A 23,649-nucleotide genomic window follows, 5' to 3' on the forward strand; every position below is an offset into this window, starting at 1 on the left:
AGGAGAGAGGCAGTCCCCAGAGGCATGAGGAGGCAGTGGGGTAGTAGAGCCAGGACCAGAACTCGGGACCCCACACTCCCAGTGTCCTCCTGCAGTGAGTTCCCCCCACGCAGAGTAACTCTGACCAGAGACTTCTTAATGTCCCCACTCCCCTCCCCCAGTGGGCCCACCCAGACTGAGAGGACCCAGAGCTCCCTTTAGAACTGGATTCTGAAGCATGCAGGGATGAAGGCAAGGGACCAGGGGTGGGCACGGGGGGATGCAGAGAAGGCAGAACCCACCGACCGTGCCGTCACGCCCCACTCAGCTCCCAGTACACCAGAGTGGTGGGATGGCTTGGAGGCTCTCTCGGAACAGAGACCTCTGAAAAGCAGCTAATTAATTCAGTCACCCCAGAAGACCGTCAAGGGGAAGAGAGATCTCTGACCTCATTCCAGGGCATTCCCTCCACTTTGCATTCATGCAGTATGCATTTATTTGACACCTACTGTGTGCCAAAGATTGTGTCGGACTGTAGGTATGCAGCAGCCATCAAGAAGTGGAAGGTTCCTAGGGCACCTGGGTGGCTCAGTCGTTAAGCGTCTGCCTTCGGCTCAGGTCATGATCCCAGGGTCCTGGGATCGAGCCCTGCATAGGGGTCCCTGCTCAGTGGGAAGCCTGCTTCTCCCTCTCCCTCTGCCCCTCCTTGTGTTCCCTCTCTCGCTGTCTCTCTCTGTTAAATAAATAAAATCTTAAAAAAAAAAAAAGAAGTGTAAGGTTCCTGCTGGCATGGAGCTGACAGCCTGAGGGAGGCAAGCAAAAACAGAACAGGAAGCCACAGCTAGGTGCAGAGGGACTAATGGGGTGCACAGCGTGGGGCCTACCTGGTCCAGAGGTCAGGGAAGGCCTCTGTGGGTGGGGTGTTCAAGCTGAGACTGAAGGATCTGGGAGATGGTCGTGCCAGGGATGGTGGTGACCCTCTCCGTCCCGGGGTAAGCCCTGGCCTTCCCTCTTTCCCCTAGGCCTCCAGCTGACCTTCTAGATTCCCACGCTACCTCCACACCCCGACATGAGGTGTGTCTGCTGGGAGCCAGAGGGTGGCCTCCAGCTGAGGGACAAGGAGGGCCTGGATCACCCAAAGCAGGGGATCCCGAGGGGGCCAGTCTCCCCTCCCGCCCAGCCTCTGAGGGCTCATGGGCCCTGTCTGTACTCTTCCCTCTAGGCAACGGATGAAGACTCCCCTCCCAACAACCAGATCACCTACAGCATCGTCAACGCTTCCGCCTTTGGCAGCTACTTCGACATCAGTGTGTATGAGGGCTACGGAGGTAGGCGTGCTGGGGACGAGGGCCCAGCCCAGGGAGGAGGGGCGGTGGGCCAGAGCAGGGCTGCACCCTCATGCCCCTCTGAGGAGGGGGGTGGCCGTCTGTCTCCTAGACACCCTGGACAACCCAGGGAGCTGGTCCACAGCCCATCAGCGGGGACGAGTGACACAGGCCTGGCATCGCCCTTCTCTAGGATCAGCCCTGTCTTTCTCTGGGTCTCAGGCCATGGGCAGCCCCTCATCCAATATTACCACAGTCTGCAGGGCCCCTCGTTCTTACCCAGGCTCCCTGGCCAGGTCCATAAGGTAGAGGCTTGTCAGCCACACTTCCCGATGCTCTGGGCCTGCTTCAGCTGCCTCCCAGGCGGTGGCCACTCCCTGCTTGGCTCAGGCACAGTCCCAGACTCTGGACCTTGCCCCGCCAGCCCCCTGTGACTCCTGATCCCCGGAACCTGGGCAGGGGGAAGCAGCAGTAGCCTTCAGCTCCAAGATCTTGAGACCCTGTTGTTTTTCAGATGAGGGGCAACAAAGGCCCAGAGACAGGGAGTGACTTGCCCGAGGTCATACAGCAGAGGGATCCAACGACACTGGGGTGATCTGACTCTTGGTTGCCTCTGCAGCCTCTTCTTTCAGCACCTCTGTCTCCACACCGAGCCCAGCCTCTTTGAATCCCTTGATACTCTCCTCTTAGGGGTCACTGTCATGTCTTTGCAGAGTCTATTCCTTCTGCCAGGAAAACCCTTCCTCCCAGTCTCTTTGTTCTGCCTCCCTTTGGCCTTTAAGCTGATAACCTCTGGCTAGCTTTAAGGGTTCATTTGGACCTCCCCTCTTCTGGGAAGCTTCCCAAATGCTTGAAGATGGGTTAGGTGCCCCCAACGCAGAACAGATGCGCTTTGGGTGACTCTGAGTCCAGCACTCTGTCCTCTTCTTGACTAGACCCTCGCTTAGGTTTTATATTACTAAAGCAATGCTTTTGCTTCCACTTTCCACATAGAAAGTGGTGATTTCATATTGTCGTAATGCCCCGGCAGACCACCTGTACCCCCCACGCCAGAGCCAATATGCCTTCCCTCCCCAGGCAGGAGCGACCCATGGGAGAGCTCAGGCATATGCAGTGGTGGGGACAGGAGAGGGGGGCATCTCTCAGCTCCCCCCAAATCCTCCCTCTCCACCTCTGCCTGCCTCTGGCTTTAGGGGTGTCTTCACCACCTTCAAGCAGAGTTCTGCTGAGAGTAAAGTTGGCAACACCTGAGTGTCCTCCCAAGGCTGCTGGACGGGATGGGCATGGAGAGCGCACGGGGTAAAGGGAGGAGGCGAGGGAGGGAAGAAGAGAGAGGAGAAAGGCCATGGGAGGAAACGGGCAGGGCCAGAGGAGACTGAGGAGGGAGCTGCCATCTGCACCCCACTGTTGGCATCACCCCCAGCAGCCCTGAGGCTGGGCAGTAAGTGGGTGAATTCTGTGTGTATCTGGAGGGAGAACTTGGTAAGAGACCAAGCTAGAGAGCCTGGGGCATGACCCTGTCCTCCGAGCAGCTTCCAGACTGATGGAGAGCGCCAGATAAGTGGGTGAGACAGACAGACAGATAAGCAGACAATAGCACCTACTGGGGAAGAGCCAGGGCTCTGGATTCAGACAAAACTAGGCTCAAGTCCCGCTTCTATCAAGGTTCTAGCTGTGTGACTTTGGGCAAGTTATTGAGCCTCTCTGAGCTTGGTTTCCTCACCTGTAAAGCGGTGCTTACATCACCACCAAGATAGTCAACAGCTGCCGTGCTCTGAGCACTGTGCGTCACACGTATCAGGCCGTCAGTAAACCGAAGTCAAGACCGGGAGGCTCCAGGAGTTCAGAGCAAGGGGCGGGGCTGGGGGCGGGGAATGAGGCAGAGCTGGCCAGCCTGGGCCAGCCACACCCTCTCTGCCCGAAGGAGACCCCTGGCTGGATGGGCATCTGAAGTCTGCTTATAGGGGGCCTGGGGCCCTGTTCCTGTCATTTCAGTGATCAGCGTGAGCCGTCCCCTGGATTATGAGCAGATACCCAATGGGCTGATTTACCTGACAGTCATGGCCAAGGACGCTGGCAACCCCCCTCTGAACACCACTGTCCCTGTCACCATCGAGGTGTTTGTAAGTACCCAGGGGTGCTGGTCTTGCCCTTTCAGGGTAAGGGGTGGTGAGTGCTTCCCAGAGCGTTGGGGACCCTGCCTGAAGCCAATGGTGCCAGACTATGTCCCTACATCCTCGGCTGTCCCCGTAGCTCTGGGAGTCACCCAGCAGACTGTCCCAAAGGCTGCCCCTCGCAAACTTCTGCCATTGCTGCAGCAGCTAAGCTGCCTCCTAGCTTAGCCGGGGAGGCCAGGCCCTGGAATGAGAGAACCCCATCATCCTGCTCTGACTTCCTTAGGGGGCCTCAGGACACCCACTATTGGGGAACAGGAACTGAGGCTCAAGCAGGAGGAAATGTCATGGGATTCCCTCATTTAGAGCCATACTTTGTGAAGTTCAAGGGAATTACGGGGAGGTCATCCCTCTTGTGTCTCTTCCTCTCTCTATATGCCCCTCTTCCTTTTTTCTTTCCTTTGCCTGCTCCTCTGAAGATCTCAAGGGGCCTGAAACCAAACCACAGCTTGTCTGACATGAATATCAAGCACATGTTAGTGCTCTCCATGTCTGAAATTATCAGTCACTGAATCCATCTCCATGCTGGTTCATTTGCCCCGTGCTCCTCCCCTAGTGATCCCAGGGATGCAGATCGTGGTCTGACGCGGCGCCAGTGGGCCTTTCCCCACCAGAGACCTCCCCCCTGCGCATGCGCAAGCATGCCCCCCGCCCCCCATCTCATAAAAGCTGCTGCCTGCCGGAGCGGTTGAATGCATGTTGATGGAAGAGTTAGTGCATTACGGGCTCCAGGAGGATTAGATCAGATTGTCAGGTTAGGAGATACGCTGTGATCTGACATACGCTCAGGAAAATCTCTTCTGGAGCAGGCGTGCTGGGTGACCTTCCTGTCCCAGATGGCTTCACTAGCAGCCTCTGGGGCTGACCCACACCTGGCTTTGCTAAGCCTCATCCTCTCAACCCAAGGCAGAGCTCCAGGGCCAACTGCCAAGTGGGACAGTCCTTGCTTACTGCATAGGATGGGCTGGCAGTGATGAGGCTGAGGGTGATGGCTTGGGGGGAGCCTGCAGGTGGGCATGCAGGAGCAGGATTTAGGGGTGGCATCGGAGGGTGAGGCTGTGCAGAACCAGCAAAGGGAAAAGCAGAGACTCTGGGGCCCCGCAGGTTTCAGGGAGTGGGAAGAAGCCAGGGGGAGGGGGCAGCTGGGAAAGAGGAGATCCACAGAAGCCTAAACACTCGCTGCTTGCCTTTTATCCACAGCCCCCCACTTTGAAGCACCGAGGTGGGGGGCACCAAAGAGCCAGAATGCATTCCCTGCCAATCGTGACCACGTCTTGGTATTCTTCTCCACGTGGCCCTGACCCTAGTTTACCAATCTTGATTAAACAGAGCCCCCAAAGCGCCCCAGTCCTGGTCACGCTCCTAAGCCCGACCGCCCCACCCACCATTTTCAACCAGCTGGTGTTCTCTGCTCGGGCACGGTGACTTTTCCCTGCGTGCAGGTGCAGCAGCGGGGCCGGGAGGGATGCAAAGCCATCTGTGAAACCTGCCCCCTCCTCAGGGAATGGAGGAAGGAACATAGTTTTGGAGGTGTATGGCTTTGAAACCCAACTCTGCCACTCTCTAACTCTATGACCTGGGGTCCTTAGCTCTGTCTCTCTGAGCCTCAGTTTCTTCATATGCAAAATGGGGATAATCGTGGTACTGCATCATGGTATTGTCGTGAGGATTGAGATCACGCAGGTGGCACTTGGCACCTGTAAAGTTGGCTGTCATCACAGCTGATAAGACAGACGTGCATACCACTGGCAGCATCCGTGCTCCAGGTTATCTCCAGTACAAATGAGAGTTCCAGAGAACTCAGCCAGACAGAGAAGAATGCGCTCTCAGTTTGGGGGAAGCGGATGAGGGAGAGGGTGAGAATAGGGGAGGTGTCGGGAAATAAGTTGAGGTGTTCTACACCAGCCCAGGGATGGACAGGCAGAATTGGCCACATGGAAATTAAAACTTCTTGAGCGCCACTAACATGTCAGGTGCTTTCACGTTACACAATGTCTCCCAATCCCATTCCACAGATGAGGCAATCTAGCAGGTCCAGGATCCCCAGTGCCTTTCTCACGTTCTGGCTAGTAAGCAGCACTTGAGTTTGCTTCCAGTCCTAGTAAGCTAGGATTTCAGTCCTGACCTGTCTGACTCCTGAGTTCACATCCTTTCCACTACATTCCAAGGCCTGAAGGCTCGGAAATCCCTATCTGCATGCAACTGAGACCAGTACACCTCAAGGTTCATGTGAATCTCCTGGAGAGCTTCTTAAAATGCACATTCTTATTTAGTGAGTCTAAGCAAGGGCTGAGGCTCTGCGTTCCCAACAAGCTCCAGGCAGCACTGATGCTTCAGGTCAGCGGACCACACTTTGAGTAGCAAGACCTTCAAAGGTCTGCCCCAGTGGGATCTTAAAACCCAGGGGCTGCCCCAAACCTCAGCTTCCCCACCTGTGGCTCAGTTAAGGAACCCAGAAAGGGCCTCTTTCTCCCTTTGCCTCAGCTTCTCCGGGGGGGCCAGAGGGTGGCCAAGGAGCCAAACTAACCTTTCATTTACTGTGAATAAAAGAGCGGTCAGCAGCCTTCGCCTCCCTCCCTGAAACCAGTCAGCAGGGTCTCCGTGTGCAGGGGTGGGTGGTGGCAGGGATCCACTCGGCCTGGAGCTACCTGAGCCCAGCAGATAGGGTCATTTTCAAATTCCCTCAGAGCTGTCCTGCAGATGAGCAAGGGCCCTACAGTTTCCCCCCGGGTGTGCTCTGGCCCTGACAGCAGGGAGGTGGGGGGTCTGGCAACAAAGACAGGTGCCACCTTGGCTGTGAGTGAACATCCTCTCTCAAGCAGGGCTTTGGGATGGTGTAGTCACGTGTGCCTTTGGGTTGATTTTGCACATGGGTGATTTTTAAGTAGCTGTCACTTGGCTAAGCTGCCTCTTCTGTCCACCAAAGGGATTTTCTCTCAACTTGGTGGGGGGAGGGGAGGAACCCAGTGAAGACAAGAGATGAGAAGTTCATGACAGCGCTTCCGGCAGAGATCAGGGCGATGAGGTTCCTGGAGGAAAAAGCGGCGGGCGAGAGGGGCCAGGTGATTCCTTTTCACCCACTGCTTGTTGGTTTTTAATAAAGAAGTCAAACTTGGTTTGTAGATTTCCTATTCAGGGACAATAAGCTTTTGTAGAGGAAGCCGCTGAATTAGAACTAATAGCGAATGCAGTGCCAGGATCCGGGGAAATATCACCGCTAATAAGTTTCTGCCTCGTGCTCTGCCACTGACATTCCCGGCGCCGTCTCGTGCAGCCGAGCAGAGGACATATATATACGGATACGGGGCACTCGCGCCCGCCCCAGGGGGATGCCCAAGCATGCTGCTGGGGCCCTGGACGTCAGGCGAGTCTTCACACCGCTGGTTCTCTGAGGCGGGGTGGGGGGGTGGGCAGCTGGTGCGCAGCCCAGAGTCTGGGGACAGGCTGGGGAAGAAGAGCAGCATTCCTTTCTGGGCACCTGCAGTCCGCAGTCTGGCAGGATGGGATTCTCGAAAGTTCCAAGGCCAGGACAGCCAGCTGTCATGCCTCCCTCTCTTTCATTGCCACTCAGCTATAAGTGATGCCAGCAAAGGGGGCTTCTATGGCAGTCTTCCCCTCAAAGAGCTCCCAGGTCCGTGAGGCAGGAGGCCCTGTGGGAGCACGTGCCATGAACACTGCAGCCTGGAGGCTCCCCAGAGGCTGCTACCCCCAGGGCTCCCAGGGGAAGGGGAGAGGCTCTGAGTCAGGGGGTCAGTGGGGCTTCCTCCAAGAGGTGAACAGGAAGAAATTCATGTTGAATGATTACAAAAAGCAGTGGGTGAGGACCAGAGTCTTAAAGGGTGTAGGAATCGCCCCAAGCATGGAAGAGGGAGACAGAGGAGGCCGAGGCTGTGCCTCTTCAACCCCTCGGCCTGCACCAGCCCCTGGCCACTGTCCCTCTGAGCTGGTCTCCGGTGGAGGCTGGGCAAGGCGAGAACCGGAGGTGGTAGGCTCTGGGCCAGGGTTTGCCCCGGTGGGTAGAGGAGCCCCTGTTCTTATATGTACAGAGGAGCCTGGAATTCGGGCTCTGAGAGCCAGGAACTTCAGGGCAGGGTGTTCCTTTCTCCCTTCACTTTTGGCGGGGAGGGTCCTAGAACCTTCCACCGTCGTCTTGGCGGAGCTGGGAGGGAAGTTCCGAGTGGGCACCCCCAGCATGGAGGATGATGAACTGAGCAGAACAGGAGTAAGCTTGGAGCTGCACTGGAAGACCAACGGGAGAGAGGAAAGCTGGGAGTAATAGGCAGCTCCACCTGCTGCCTTCCTTCTCCATCTTCGTGGCCCTTACGTGTCTCTCCAAGGCCTGTCCTCCCTCCCTGAACTGTAGCCCAGGCAGGGGAGCATCCGTCTCCCCCCCGGGACACCCCACCCGGCTCTGGTTGTACATCCAGGCCAAAGCTCCTCCGTGCCAGCCACACTGAGCCTCCCCTTGGACAGCTGACCGGCCCTGATGGCCTCCCTGGCTTTGACAACCTGTCTGTTTCCCTTCCATCCAGGATGAGAACGACAACCCGCCCACCTTCAGCAAGCCTGCCTACTTCGTCTCCGTGGTGGAGAACATCATGGCAGGTACGGGCCCAGGCGGGGGAGGCTGTGAAGGCAGGAAGCCAGCAGACACACCCATGACAAGTCTGGTTATCTGCCAGCCAGCGGCTGTTTACGGAGCACCTACTATGTGCAGGCGCTGTGCTGGGTACTTGGTCCCCAGTCTCCTTCAGCTGCAGTCTAGCAGGGAGAGAACAGTCAGCCATCAGTAATGGAACGACCTTGATTAAACGAGCATGTACAGAGGGACTGAATCATGGTGCTGTGAGGCCAGGGTGGCCTATGTTCCTAAGTGAGAACGTCCCTCGGCCGTGTCTCTGGTGGCAGGGCCCAGCTTGCAGACCCGGGACCACCAGCTCCACATTCGGGTTCCTGGGGACCCGCTCTGTTCTTGGGGCAGGCTGACAGCTCCCCCTTACATCCAGGGTGGACTATTCTGGTGGGGAAAACCCCCCCAATCAGGAAGAGTTGCTGCATCTGGAGGGTGACCTTCTGTGGCACCATGGGGCCTTCTGAGGAGAGTCTCCAGATACCTTCCTGGTTCTGATGACTTCCTGGGTGGGTTCCAGGCTGTGCCCAGCCCACACTTCCCTGTCCTAGTCAGGCATCCCTGGAGAGGATCAGCGCTGAAGCAACCCCTTGCATTCCCCATCGTCCCCACGGCCTCTGCTTAGGAGAGGCCTTCACCATGGCACTTAATCCTCTTCCACTTTGCACTTGGATAAAGGGTGTGTCAAGGCCCATGTACCTGTCCCCCTGCTCAGGGTAAGACTGAGAGTTGGAGGCCTCACACTCCCTGGAAGGGGCCAGAAAGACCTGCCTGTCTCACAGCCCCCTGCCTGGCCCCTACTACCCCTGGGACTCTTGATTCTTCCACACAATAGTAACCCCCATCTGTGGCTCAGTGAGAGCTACCATGAGCCTGCAGCCTGCATGCTTTTCCCCGGGATCTTCACCAACAACCCCACAAGCCTGCTTTCTAGGTAGACCCATTTTACAGAGGGAGAAGCTGAGGCTTAGTGGCCAGAGGTCCCCTGGGATTCCAGCCTGGGCGCCGTCAGTCTACAAGTCCACCCACTGAATCTCCTCCGTGTGTCCATTAGGTGGCAGTGGGAGACAGGAGGTGGCTGGAGCCACAGCCCAGCAGATGTGGCCTCGGACAGGCCGCTCTCAGGGTCTCCGGCGAGGGCCAGTGCAAAGGCTGGTTCCCTGACCCAGGGTTTCACAGAGATGGACATGAAAGTGAGGGCCTTAACTTGGCATTAAAGAGAAAATAAAAACCCTTATAAATTCTCCCTTGTGAACAAGATGAAACAAGACCAAAACTGAATACAATAAATGTGGAATAATTTAATATAGGGCTTCATTTCTTTTTGACTCAAAGTCAAAGCTGGTCAATCTGAGTGTATTTTCTCTGGTGAGCAGCCAGAGAGAGGTAGGGGAGAGCAGTGGTATGCTCTTGGGGTGCGGGGGGCAAGAGCGGCGGGTGTAATCCACCCCAGGCTCCGGGACCCCCTCCCATGGAGCCTTGTCCGCACGCAGCCCTGGGAGCTCTGGTGGTTGAGCCCACTCTCATCCCTGGGTGTCCCAGTGGCAGGCTTCCTGCCTCCTGAAGGCTGGTCAGCAGGAGGTACCAGGTCCTGCTCCCAGGGCCTGGAGCTGTGAGCCTAGGGTGAGCATTCCCCCCATTTGCCTCCCGGAAGGAGCCACAGTGCTGTTCCTGAATGCCACAGACCTGGACCGCTCCCGGGAGTATGGTCAGGAGTCCATCATCTACTCCTTGGAGGGCTCCTCCCAGTTTCGGATCAACGCCCGCTCAGGTGAGCCCCATGGTCCCTGTCCTCCGTGCCTCAGGCCGACTCCCCATGCCCAGCCCAGGACCTGCCCCTGAGCCAAGTTCTCCCTTCCTTTCCCAGGAAGCCCTCATCTGGAGCATGCCAGCTTTGAGCATCTGGTTTCACCCCTGACATACGAACTTGAGTGTGATTAGTGATCTTAACCCCCCCCACAAAATTGGAACATGAATGTATCCACAAAGGATGTCTTTCAACGGTGAAGAGCCCTGTTATGTTTCAAATGTGTTCCATTTTACAAACAGCGGGCTAACTTACCACCCTGTGGGGGATCTCTTTTCTCAAGGCTCCACGTCCCCCTCCCTCGGCTGCTGACCTGTTTCTTGAACCCTGGCTCCTCTTCTTAACACAGCATGTGCCTTGGGTTCCCCCCTGCAAAATGAGGATGGTCGTGTTAGATCTAGGTGGAGTGTGGATCACATGAGTTGTTACAGGGAGCACTCCTAGAGTAGTCCCTGGCACACAGCAAGGGCTAACACAGTGACGTCTTCCTCATCGTTCTCTTTGGTCTTTTCACCCAGGGGCCCCCAGCCCCGACCCCCTACTCGGTCCATGAAGCTCTCGGCTTTCTTCCCCCTTCTCCATATGCCTCCCTTCAGATCTTTCTCCCTCGAAGCTGGGAGGAAAGGGGGAGGACAAAAGCAATAGGAGACCCCAGGTCGGAAGCTGGGAAGGAATATGAGGCCCCTGGACATTCGTTCATATCCTCATTCGATGTCAGTGGGGGCCTGCTCTCCGCCAGGGGCTGGGTGCTGGGGCACAGGATGGAATTAGACATGGCTGCCCTCATGGGGTTCCCAGGCTACTTAGTGGGCATGCAAGGCTCCCCACTTCTAACTACCCGTTTCTGTATTAGATAAGGGCACTGAAGATACCAAGCAGGCCAACCCTGAGATCTCAGGGGCTCAACACAACAGAAATTCTGACTCACCCAGCAATCCAATGCCATGTTCAGTGGACAGCCTTGAGCATGGCGATTCTGGGACCCAGGCACCTTCCATGTTGTGGCTCCAAGGTCACTGCAGAGGGGAAGAGAGCCTGACATGCTGTCTAAGGAGATGTGTATGGGCCAGGACTGGAGGTGACATGCATTACTTCTGCTCACATCCTCTTGGCCAGAACCAGGCAATAGCCCACATCTAGATGGAAGGCAGCCTGGGGAGGTCGTTTCTGGCCTGACAGCCCCTTTGCAGCAGGCATTCTAGCCTGGGAAAGAGAGCAGGTGTCTGATGGACACTGGCCAGCCCTGCTGCAAGTGGCTGGGGGGAGACATTAAATCTTCCTGTGACCCATGCACCCCACTGTCCAAGTCTACCTTCAGGCTTTCTTTATCCCCTTTTCCTGGAAGCGAGGGGAGCAGACGGTACTGACATGTACAAGGCTAGACCTGTCCAGGGCCGTCCTGAGCCTCTTACTCCACCTCTGACGCAATGGGGGCCTTCCTCCCTGCTTGCAGGAGCATCTGCCCCCAGTGAGTCTGCATTTCCAGGGGGCTCAGAATAATATAATTCACGAGCATTAGCCAGGTGCTCAGACAAGCATCATGCCCGTTTATCGCCTCCACCACTCTGAGGCAAGTACTAGCATCACCCTTATTTTCCAGACGGCGAAACTGGGGCATAGGACAGGTTAAGTAATTTGACCGAGGACTTGGAGAGCCTGAACTTCTGACTCTGGAGCCCAGACTTTAAGTGCTACATTATATAAGCCACGTTAGAGCCGCACGTTACCACCCACACGTGGTGATGGGCACGCTGACCTTTCAGCACCCGGCTGCCTCCCCAGCCAGGGACCACATCTCCACCCTGGGGCCTTTAATAATGACATGGACATTTTCTTGCTGCCTTAACACAGCTCCTTCAGGTATGAAGGTGTAAGTGTTTTCCTCTGAGCTCCTCGGTCAAATTAGCCAGGCCCGCTCCACAAAGGTGGCCTTAATTGGATCTAATTTCCCAGACAGGAGGAGCCATCTATCATGCAGACAAGTTCATGTTTAAAACTTTTTAGAGATTAATTTCTTCCTTGCCCTGCCAATTAATTGACACCGCCCCAGCAAGGAACATGGCCTGGTGGGCCAACCTTTGCCGGTCTTTTGTTTCTGTCCTTAGCGCCTTCCCTGCCCTGTCCCCACCCCCAGCTCCCCGCTCAGTCCTGCACAGGTCAGAGGACAGGCCAGAGTGGCAGGGAGGGAAATGTGAGACCATCTGGCCCAGCTCCTTTATTTTATGGTAGAATAAACCAAGCACAGAGAAGTTGAGTAACTTGTCTCAGGGGGCACAGCTCAGGCAAGGGGGATAAAAAACAAAAACAAAAAAATGGATGGTATACAGTCCCCGCCTTGGGGAATTCTCATAGTCTGGAGAAGGCAATAAGCATTTCCTGTGTGCTGGGAGCTTTACCTATAGCTCTGTTAATTATTGAATCCTCCCAAGAGTTCTGGTTGGAAAGCATACTAATCTCCATTTTACAGATGAGAAAATTGAGGCTCAAAGAAATTAAGTAACTTTTCCAAGGCCAAACATGTAGAAAGGGCCATAATCGGAATTTGGATCTGGGCCTCACTGTCCTCGAAGCATAGCTCTCTGCCATGGCCCAGGTCAGAGGTAAACGGCCTGCCTACCACCATGTGCGGAGGCTAGCAGGGACCAGCTCACACTTGCTCCTGAGAGCCAAGTTCAAGGATGTCCTCCATTCCTGGTTCCAGGCCATCAAGTCAGCAGCTTACAGTGGCCCTGGTGGGAGTATTTACACCATGAAAATCAGTGAATGCTTTTCTTTCTCTTTCTTTCTTTCTTTCTTTCTTTTTCTCTTTCTTTCTTTTTCTTTCTTTCTTTCTTTTTCTTTCTTTCTTTCTTTTTCTCTTTCTTTCTTCCTTCCTTCCTTCCTTCCTTTCTCCCTTCCTTCCTTCCTTCCTTCCTTCCTTTCTGCCTGCTTTGGGGAACCAGTTATCAAACAGTGGCACACCACTTTATATGTGACCAGGGTGACCTCTGTGTTTCAGTTACACCAAAATACAAAGAAAAGCCCAAAAACGGGCAGATAAGTGGTCAGTTTTAAATGTTTGTAGTTAACGGAATAACTCGTTTATACACTAAAAAAATCCTCAAGGAAATAGAATCATGTTAGAAGGTCACTTATTTTATGACTATTATCAATGCTTTATGGGTTGACTTGTCCAATAATGAGTCACCAGTGTGAACGTGTGTAAAACACATCATCCTTTTCCGTGTCGTCCCTGTTTTTCTGTGACTATCTGAATAAACAGTGCCAGGCACTGTTCTAAGCCTTCTGTGATGTCCACCAAATTAATCCCTGACAGCCCTCTGAGGTAGTTCCTATTACTTTTCCCTTTTTGACCAGATGAGGAAACTGAGGCACAGAGGATTGAAGTAACAAGTCTCAAGTGACAGCGCCAGTAAGATCATGTCACAAGTCTAAAAATGAGGTCTTTTGTGACTGAGCTTGAGGCCAGGGGTGCTCCCGCCCCATTCCCCAGCCCCTAACCCCATCCTCCGCCTAGATTGTCCCACATGCAAAAAGACTTCCCTATCAGGGGGTTATGTTGCCACCTCAGAGGTTCCAGTTCCCGGGGCATGGGTGCTCCCCCCCCCCCCTACGAGCACCATCCCACACCCCCAGCATATGCACACACGCTGCCAGATCATGTAAATATCCCTCACTCTCTCCTTCTTTCCCTGCTCTCTCCCTGGCCTACCCCATCCCTCCGTCCCACAGGTGAAATCACCACCACCTCCCTGCTTGACCGTGAGACCAAGTCTGAATACATCCTCATCGTGAGAGCCGTGGACGGGGGTGTGGGCCACAACCAGAAAACTGGCATTGCCACTGTGAGTGCCCACCCCTCCCCCGCCCCCTGCTCCCCACCTGCTGCCCAGGAGCTGCCCCCTGGCCCATCTGCAGGTCGAACCTGTGTCCTGATGCATTGGGAGTGGGGGGAGGGTGGCAGATACCAACTCACTGTCAGCCAAGGTCAGCCCTGGGGCCACTGCAGCGAGGGGGAAGAAGGGCATTCCCACCAGGGACATGGGGGACTCAGGAGGGACAAATGTTCCTCCCCTGTCCCCAAAAGACCGGCTGGGCAAATAGCAGAAGGATGAGCTCCAGAGGCCCCTCCCTCGGGGCTCCTACAAGGAGCAGGTATTCCTGCCAGAAAGAGTGGCTCTGAACAGGAAGCAGGGCCTTAACCCTGGTGCTGAGAAATGATGCCTAGGTTTCCCTACCAGGAGTAAGTAGGATCCATCAAGGCCCAGAACCCCCATCCAAGCTCTTGCCATCCCACCAAGGTGCCTCAGATATAGGAAGCTAGAGAAGGGGCATCTGAGGGTCCTGACTGAGCTCTGGGCTGCAGAAGAGACCGGGGGGTGGGGGGCAGTGAGAAGCAGGAAGCCCCCCTATGGGAGAGGAAGTAGAAAGACCCACTGACAGGTCCCTCTAGCCACCTCCCCTCCTTGATCCTACTTGCTTTCTCTGGCTCTCCCTCAGGAGCCCTCCCCGACCTCTCGGCCTGGCCCTCACCCTTTCCACAGCAGCTGTCCCCCATCCTTGCCCGGCCAGAGGGGTGGGGGTCTGTATTGCTTGTCCAGGGACTTGGCAGAAAAATCCCCAGAACCCCATTCCATCCTGGGAGGCTGCTAATAGGATTCTGAGCCCTATAAATAATTCACCTGGGTGGCAGGTGAGCAGGGAAATTGCTTGGCTCATAGCCGAGACTGACGGAATCTCAAGGGATCCTACCAGATCCCCGACCCTGTCCATCCCCTTCCTCCAAGCCTGGGACGGCTGAGAGATGTCCCCCATTACAGGAAGAATTTCAGGGGTCATTGCATTCATCCCTCTCCTTCCTGATGGGACAGCACCTAAATGCTCTTCTCCTGGAGGGACCTGGCTCCCTCCTGTGCTAGAAAGCCCAGGCCCTGCCCCAAGGCCTCCAAAGTGGGTGGAGCCCGTGGAATTCCTGCTGAGATGCCCCTCAGGCCCCTGAGTGTGCCCTCTTGTGGGCCCCGTCCCTGCACCGCTCAGCCAGACACCTCCCTCTCTGCTCCTCGTGGCCCCGCAGGTGAACATCACCCTCCTGGACATCAACGACAACCACCCCACCTGGAAGGACGCCCCCTACTACATCAACCTGGTGGAGATGACCCCTCCAGACTCCGACGTGACCACAGTGAGTGGTGGTGAGACAGCAGAATTCCAGGCTGCCCTTCTCGGGGTGTCTGCCATTCCTGCGTGAGCCCTATGGGCTGGCACATGTGGGACCGACGGACTTCCTGTTTCCCTCTGAGCCAGCCCACGGAGCAGACTTCCAGAAGCTCTCTTGCATGGTGGAAGGTAGTCAGAGGCTGGGGGAAAGCCATCACCCGGCCTCAGAGGCAGTGGGCTTCTTCGGGCTTTGTCAAAGGGAGCACAGACAGCCCAGGGATAGTAGCCAGGCAGCTAGGGCTGGTTCAGCTAGAAACCACACTTGCTGAGACCCCAGGACTCTGTCTGTACCCAGAGAAGTGCCCTCACCCTCCCCTAGCAAGGCGCCGGCCGCCTCCTCAAGTCACACAATGTAGGCTCTGTCCCCCCACCTTTCCTTCACCGCTTCTGTTCCCGACAGGTTGGCCCCAGTGGGGTGTTTGAAGTTCACCCAGGGATTTTTCTGGCCTGGAATATTCCAGGTTTGCCTAGGCCCCTGTATGCGTTGTGTGCAGGGATATGACTCAGAGTGGGGAGCAGGGGAGACATGGCCAAAGTCTCAGGAGTCTAGACTGGGGCCAGCATCCTGGGGAAGATGAGGAAAGCCAGGATTGAGCACTCCACTTGATCAGCTCTGGGGTTCACATTTGTGGGGTCATCTCCTCCCCTCACCCTTGTGCACCATTTGGCTTCATTTGAGGTGGTTTATCCCCAGGATCCAGCCCCATAACCACTCAGCCAGCATGACAGACGTGAACCTGATAGTTCGTGGTAACCCCACGTGCCTCAGGCACTGCCCGAGGCCTTCTCCTGAATTCTCTCTCACCCTCATAGTGATCTCACAGGGCAGGTGGACTCATGGCTCCCGTCGTACTCTGGAGGAAACTGGGTCTTGGAGTTTGAGGGGTCTGCCCAGGGTCCCAGAGCTAGTAAGAGGTGGTGTCAGGACTTGAACCCAGGTCAGTCTGACTTGAAAACTACCTGGCCCAGCCCTCCATCTCTGCTGGTTCAAGGTGCCCTGGCAGGTGGCTCAGGTCTTGAGTAACTGGAGAACGTGGGTGGGATGGGAGAAGGGAGGGAAAATTTCACATCCAGCAGTCCAGGAAGGCTGCCCCACCCTGGTGGGGCCCAGCCTCCCCACCCCACCCCTCACCAACCACAGCCAGTAGGGACAGAGTCTAGAAGGCGCAGATGTCAGCCTTAAAGGAAGCTTCCTGTCCTCCTTTCCCTATCTGAATGGCTCTCAACTGGTGGGTGGGTCCCCCTCCCAGAGATTCCAATAGGGCCTGGGCCAGGGATCTGGAATCTCCCTTTTTTGAAGGCCCTGTGGGAGGATTCTTTCAAGCGAAGGGCCGGGTGTGGAAACCACTACTTTAGTTCCTCAGCTCTCTCTAGGGCTCGAGATCCTGTGGGTACTCTCTGCTGCCATCTCGTGGGCACTTGGGCTCTAGCCAAGACAACTCCAACCTGGGACCCCAAAAGAGCCTTCCTCAGAGCACCTGTCTGGTCAATTCCTACCTTTGCTTTATGTCTCTGCGAAAATCCTCCCCGGGGGAACTGAGGGGCAAGTGAGACAGGTGTCCCTGGGAGAAAGTGGCTGCATTGGACACCAGCCAGGGGAGGCCATTTTTGAAGAATCCACCTGCCAAAGAGGTTTGCTGGACTGGGACTGCACTTGGCCTCGGGCAGTTCCCAGGATCTGGTCCCCAGTGGTCCTCTCCGGGTCTCCAGACTTCCTCACAGCCTTCTGAGACATTAGCAGGTGTGGACAACGGATCGGAGCCCTGCTATCCAGGGCCGCATCACTCTCCAGGAACCTCAGCAGACCTTCAGTGGGCACTTGCTATGTGTGCCAGGCCCCGTGCTCACCAAGCTCGGGAGTACAGAGAGCAGCAAGGCTCCCCTCCGTGTTCAGGGGGCTTTACTGTCGCTTCTCTGCTTGAACCCACCACTGGTTCCCATTTCACCCTGTGTTAAAGCCACAGTTCTTACCGGACAGACCTGCCCCAGCTTTACCTTTGGGGAGACGGACATGTGAACCCACTGCTCAGTAAGGGCTTGGCATGGCCGTTCCTCTCCTGGTGTGGGGCGGCTCCAGGGCGGGGACCCCCAAGTGTTTCAGTGTCTGAGCCCTGAAAACAAAATATCCTGACTCAGAAGTTCAAACAGAAAAGGGTGAAGTCAGAATTAGAACTTATTATATCAAACATCTACCAAATATATTATGACAGTGTTTGAAAAAATTTCATTGCATTTAAGGACAAGTTGTAGGTTAGATTTTCTAGAATTCTTAAGAATTTTTGGAATTCTCTGGAATTCCCAGGTATGTGTGATGGTGGCCAGGAAACTAGAAATCAAGAAGGTCGTACATTAGTACAATCTGTCATGGCAAAATAATTTTAAAAGGAACAGTCATAAAATCCGGTTAAATTTTATGGCTCGTAGGCATTTATATGTGGGTACTCTGTAATACCACCGGGGGCTCTGTGAGGCCTTCTAAGGCCGCAAGGTGGCCCTGGGTGAGGTGGGGGCTGTGGCTGAGATGGAGAAAGGTAGTTCGGGCGGGGGAGGGGGGCAGCTGACCCAGAGCTGATGTTGGGGAGGAGGCCGTGTTCGCAGAGGGGCTGCCCGCCTCCTGACACCTGTCTCACCACCCTTCCCGCACTCAGTCCCCCCACCACGCACGCTGGCCTCTCAGCCTCCCGAACCCAGGAACCCTTCCTCCCCTCAGAGCCTCCGCACAGCCCTTCCCTCCCCCGCCCTGCAAGCATGCCTCTCCCTCTACCCCCCACCCCTGCTTTTCCCAGGGTTGCCTCTTTCTCCTCTACCTGGCCCAGCCTAAAATGCCGCTTCCCCGAAGAGGCCCTCCCTGACCACCCTGCCTAATGTAGTTCTGCCCACTCTCTACACTGTTTCTTCCGGAGCTGATCCCACATCCGTGTTTTATTTCTTTATTAGGTTGCTGCCTTACTCAGAGGCAGTGTAGCTTAGTGATTAAGCGGGCAGCCTCTGGTCCCAAAATGTCTAGGGTCTAACCCTGGCCACATTGCTTACCAGCTCTGTGACCTTTGGCAAGTCACCTCACCTTTCTGTGTTCCAATCTTCTTATCTAGAAAATGGGGCTAGTAAGAGTCCCCACCTGATAGAGTTGTGGTCCCTACTTAATGAGCCACATGGTAAGTGGTAGATTCATGGTAGCTCTTCTCACCACACCTCTGCTGGAATCATACCCGTCTTGTCTGCTGTTGAACCCCAGTGCCCAGCACAGTGTCAGGTGCATTGTAAGAATTCAAACATTGGCAAATGCTAGTTGTTGAGGGACTTGTTCACCTTTCTTCCCCACTTTACCTGCGGCCCTCCCCCCACCGCCAGCTCTGCCAGGTCCGGCCGGGTCTTCCTTGTCAGAGAGAGGTCAGGGTGTGTGCCCCACAGCTCTCCCAAATGCCAATGACTTTGAGAGCCGTGTGTAGACAAGCATGTGCCTGCATCCCGGCACACGGCCAACTGTCCTAGCATGTGCTTCGGCATGCACGTCCGTGCGCCCAGGGTGTGCACCCGCCCCTGCATGAGCTTGCACCTTGGCCCTTTTCAATTTGCAAGTGAGATTTTTGGCTCAACCCTCCCTCCTGGCTCCTGTAGGCTCCTTCAAGGACCTGGCTGATGGGCATTGATTTAGAGCCTTTCAAAGCCCTCCAGCAAAATAAGAGAGGGGAGAGGGAGAGAATTATTCCCCGTCGGGCCAGGAGAAAAACGACAGTGTGACATGGGAAATGGAGAGGGAAAGTGGTGAGACTCTACACAGACTCCCCCACCCCCGACAGGGAGTGGGCCAAGAGGCAGAAGCCAGGGCCCAGCCCCCACCCAGGGTCCCTTGGAAGCAGCTACCCCAGGCACCCTGGGGCACTTGCACTCAGGGGCAGGGAGAGAAGAGGAGAAGTCCCCAACACCCCCATGTAAAATTGATCTCCACACCTTCAGCAACAAGCTGCTAGCCTGGAACAGGTCATTTAACTGCTCTGTGCCTCGGTTTCCCCATCTGGAAAAATGGGGATAAAAACCCTCCTCCTATAGAGAGAAGCACTGTAGAAATGCAAGGCTTGTTGGTCTCCTTTGTCTGTCAGCAGAATGACTTTGCCAGGCTGAAGTGACCCCTGGCTTGCCTAAGAGCCCTGCCTCCTGTTGTCAATGCAGGGGTCCCCTTTACAGAGGCTGGGGAAACTGAGGTGACCTGCCCCATAGCACAGCGAGGGCCCCTCAGGCCCCCCCCCCCCCCCCCCGCCCCCTGGTGCAGCCAGGTGCACCCACTCCCCTCCTACCTGTCTGAAGCAGAAGGAGGCCCTGCAGGGCTCAGGGTTCAATGCCAGCACAGGCCTCTCACCCTGGCCACTCCAGACCCTGGGGCAAGATGGGGGCCCTCGGCCAGGGCAGCCCATTTGTCTGTTCTGGTCTGGTGGCCCCGGAGACACCTCCGGCTGGGGACTAAGCCAGAGGAGGGACAGATTCTGCTGCCAAAGCACAAAAGGCCCCTCATCCAGTAAGATGAAGGAGCTGACGAGGCCAGGCTGTCATTGCCGAGCGTCCTGGAGCTAAGAATGACACTGTCCTGATGCGGCCCTGGGGACTGCGGTCACCACCCCCCTCCCATTGATCTTGTCCACCTCTGGTGCCCCACGGACCTCTACCACACAGGGCAGAGGATGAGCTCAGGGGTGCGTACTGCTACTGTCCTGGGACCCTGGGAGGTCGCCAGGGTGGGAGCTGTCTCAGCCTCAAAGCTGGTGCTGTGCGACCTTGAGCCTGGCCGATGCCTCCCTGAGCTCTGCTTTCTCCTTGGGGAAGGTAGATGCTAGAGAGGTTTTCTCCAAAGCAGGAGATTGGCAGGCATGGGGATGGGGAGAGAATGGGTTATGGGGGTCGCCCTGGGTTAGGAGGGCACTCAGGTTGATCCCTTCGTGGGGTGAGGCTTACAAGTGGGGAACCAAGTGGGAGCCTGGAGAGCTAAAGGCCCTCCCCCTTCTCAGGCAGGGAGACTCAGCCCCCTCTGTCCTCCAGCCTCCCCCTCCTGCAGCCCCAAAACACCTCTAAACCGGGTGGCTTGTCCATGGCTCCCTTCCCCCACCCTGTCATTCCTGGTGTCACAGAAGCCTAATTCTTTTCAAATTGCCTCACGAAAAGTCCAAAGGAAGGAAGAGAAGGTTTGAGGAGGAGGATCCAGTTCCAAATCCAGGGTTTCAGATTCTTCCCAAAGGTTCAGCCTCTTCAGCCCTTCCCAGCCTCCCGTAGAATTCCTAGTCCCCAAAGAATTCCATGATCATGGACCTCCTGGGCACCCCCTGCTCCCCCGAAAGCCCGTGAACGTGTTACCCCCACATGTCTGGAAAGCAGTGACACGAAGATGTGCGAGCAGCCTGGCCTGCTGGCTGCTAGTGTGGGTTCCAGAGGGACCCAGGGCCACTTTGGGCTAAGAGACCTTGGGAGCCTCGCTGAGCCTCATGTGTGAAATGCACATAATTGTAGACCTCCTCCTCACAGGGCTGTGCTCATGGTACTTGTCCTTACAGAGGGCCTGGCATGTATGAGATACAGAGAGCTTCCCATAGACTGGTGTGTGCCAAGTGTTGCTTCTAGAAATAGAAGGCTGGGGCTTAAGTGGGGAAAGGGACTGGCCTAGGGTAAAACTGAGTGAGTGAAGAAGCCGAGGAGCTCAAGACTTCCCCTGCCAACCCATCTTGTGAACTTCCTGCCTCCCATCCCCCATGAGACCCCCTACTGGAGCCAGGAGTGGGGGGAGGGAGGGAGGGACACAGGTGTGAGCTCAGACATCCCCAGGCAGGCAGTGCGGGGCACAGAGATGCCCTCCCCTGGCTGGGCTCAGTGGAGGATGGGCTCCCTCCTGGGCAGGTGGTGGCCGTGGACCCGGACCTGGGGGAGAACGGCACTCTGGTGTACAGCATCCAGCCACCCAACAAGTTCTACAGCCTCAACAACCGCACAGGCAAGATCCGCACCACCCACGTCATGCTGGATCGGGAGAACCCCGACCCCCACGAGGCGGAGCTGATGCGCAAGATTATCATCTCTGTCGCTGACTGTATGTGCCCCCCGCAGCCCCGCACACCTTGGCGGTGGCCCCTGACTTGTCCTCCCTGAGTCCTGAGGCCTGGGTACAGGAGGGCTGTGTCGTGATTGCTAAGAATGGGGTAACACCCACTTGCCAGTTGTGAGCCCCGCAGACTACCCTCAGAGGGTGGCAGTGGCTGGGGGTGCAAGGCCCGGGCTGCTCCCTGGAGGGACCCCTGGGATGGAAATGTCACTGAGCCTGCCTCCCTCTCCCCCCTCCCCTTTCTCCCTGTCCCTGTCTCTTTTGCACCCCTCTTTCCATCTCCCTGGCACCCCCAGGTGGCAGCCCCCCTCTGAGAGCCACCAGCAGTGCCACGGTGTTTGTGAACCTCTTGGACCTCAATGACAACGACCCCACTTTTCAGAACCTGCCTTTCGTGGCTGAGGTGCTGGAAGGCACTCCGGCCGGGGTCTCTGTCTACCAGGTGAGTTTCCCTTTCCTGGCCTGAGCTCCTGGTCTGTCTCCCTCACCTCGTCTCACCCAGCCAGCAGGTGGGCAGAGGCGGCCCTGGGTGCCTAGCCTCATGCTGAACACTTTGCAGTGGTGAGGCAGGGGATGCCAGCCGAGACCACCAGACAGGACACACCGGGCTTGGAGAGCTAGTGCTCTGAGAGATGTAATGGAAGGCTTCCTGGAGGAGGAGGAGGGGCTTGAGCTGGGTCTTAAATGACAGGTGGATTTGGAGAGGTGGAGGGAAAGCACCAAGGAAGATGACAGAATCCTGGGAAGCCAAGTCAAACAGGTCCTGGTTATGGAGGTCTGGCCCAAGACTCTCAACCCTGCAAGCCTGTAGCTGGTTCTAGAACACAGAGAAGGTTGATGGGTGTCACCCAGGCACCCTGTCTCCATGGGCAGGCCACTCTCCCATCAGCCCCAATGAGCTCCACACAGTGGGGGGGGGGGGGGCGGTACTCTCCCCACTTGGCAGGAGACTTAAAGAGACTTGTGGCCAAGAAGAGGTAGGGCGTGATCATGAACCCAGCCCCTCTGCCTCCTACTCCATCACCCTCTGTCAAGAAGGCCCTGAAGGGGCTCATTCAGGAAGGATGATGCCCTTTTAGGAACGCTGGAAGGCCCTCGTGATTAAGAGCATGGGCTTTGGAGTGCACCCAACGTGAGTGTGTGTCCCAACTCCTCCACTTGTGTGCTATGTGACCTACAGCAAACAACCTCACTGGGCCTCAGTTTTCTCACCTGTGAAATGGGGCTCATACTAGTACCTGCCTGGCTGTGCTGCGGGAATTCAGTCAGACACGCGTGTCCAGCAAGCTGGCACTTGAACTGCGGGAGATCCACGGTGGCCGATGTGCTTGTCGTCAGGGGTCTGTTGTGAGGGGTTACACCTGAGACACAGCGGGATCCAGTGGCAAAGGGCCAGCCTGATCCCACCCGAAGAAAACAGGTTGCTTGTCAGGATACCACAGTGGGTAACCTTGGTGATGCCCTGCAGGCCTGTTGTGCCTCAGTTTCTTCATCTGTGAGAGGAGATGAGTAGTGGTCTTGGAAGGTCCTAGGGCGCAATCTCGCTAGCAGGACATTCTCCCAAATGCCCAGCAGGGGGAGCTGCGATCCAGGGAACGGCAGCCAGTCCCTGAGGAGCAGCCCCCAAATAGGAGGGCGCAGGTGGGTGAGAGAGCCAATGAGCGCCGCCCAGAGCCCGATCTCCGGGGGCTCACAGACAGTGCAGACAGCACAGCTTCTGAGTTCACAGAGGAACTGGCTCGGGCATGAAAAGATGGTTGAAGGAGCTGGAGCATTTATTTTGGGAACTGTCCTCAGATACAGGAAGAGGGCTCTGACAGGAGCGGTGCGTTCCCCGGTGCCCCCTACAACCTGGACAAATAGTGATTTCCGTTGGATGGGTGGAAGAACTTTCTCCAGGAATTAGAGCTGTATGCAGATAAATGAGAAGTAGTGAGCCCCCCGTCCTGGAAAGCATTCAAGTTGAGTGGACACCCTCTTGTCCTGCTTGTTGATGTGAGTTAGACTAGATGATCTTGATGTCTTTCACTCTTGAGAGTCTTGGCTTAATCCAAAGCTTTTATTTGAACTGTTTTTCACAGTTCCTCAAAGGTCTCGAATCTTCTTCTGTGAAACTTTTAATATATCAGGGTCTTGACTCAGGAGAACTCTCCTCGGGACTAGTAATGCAGACGGGAATAGTGTAGGGGTTTAGAGGATGTTTGCCTGCCTACACGTGGCCTCAAAAGATGGTTTCAAAATAATAATCAAATCATCAGGTGACTTAAACACCGCACCTTTCCACCATCTTGTTGTTGTCTGACAAAGCAGGGGAGAGCGCTGTTGATCATTTTATCTAGTGGAGCTTCGCATGGTCCAAGGGCCCTTGGAGCGGTCACCGCTGCTTCAAGCCAGCAGCCAGGAAACCTGCTAAACACGATGCAGTTCGGAGTCCC

At 55.9% G+C, this 23,649-nt stretch overlaps 1 protein-coding gene across 2 annotated transcripts in view; it reads left to right on the forward strand.

Annotated features, from left to right (window-relative positions):
* CDH23 (cadherin related 23) overlaps positions 1-23,649 on the forward strand; it is a 365,329-nt gene that overhangs the window by 232,532 nt on the left and 109,148 nt on the right. For both annotated transcript variants that reach the window (XM_021699647.1, XM_021699649.1), the window contains 8 exons: positions 1,202-1,307; positions 3,300-3,427; positions 8,011-8,083; positions 9,763-9,879; positions 13,648-13,760; positions 14,990-15,097; positions 21,013-21,202; positions 21,511-21,656. In XM_021699647.1, coding sequence (XP_021555322.1) covers positions 1,202-1,307; positions 3,300-3,427; positions 8,011-8,083; positions 9,763-9,879; positions 13,648-13,760; positions 14,990-15,097; positions 21,013-21,202; positions 21,511-21,656 — 981 coding nt within the window. The remainder of the gene's footprint in view (positions 1-1,201; positions 1,308-3,299; positions 3,428-8,010; positions 8,084-9,762; positions 9,880-13,647; positions 13,761-14,989; positions 15,098-21,012; positions 21,203-21,510; positions 21,657-23,649) is intronic.

The sequence above is a fragment of the Neomonachus schauinslandi genome, chromosome 6 (genome assembly GCF_002201575.2).
Source record: "Neomonachus schauinslandi chromosome 6, ASM220157v2, whole genome shotgun sequence".
NCBI classification, from domain to species: Eukaryota; Metazoa; Chordata; class Mammalia; order Carnivora; family Phocidae; genus Neomonachus; species Neomonachus schauinslandi.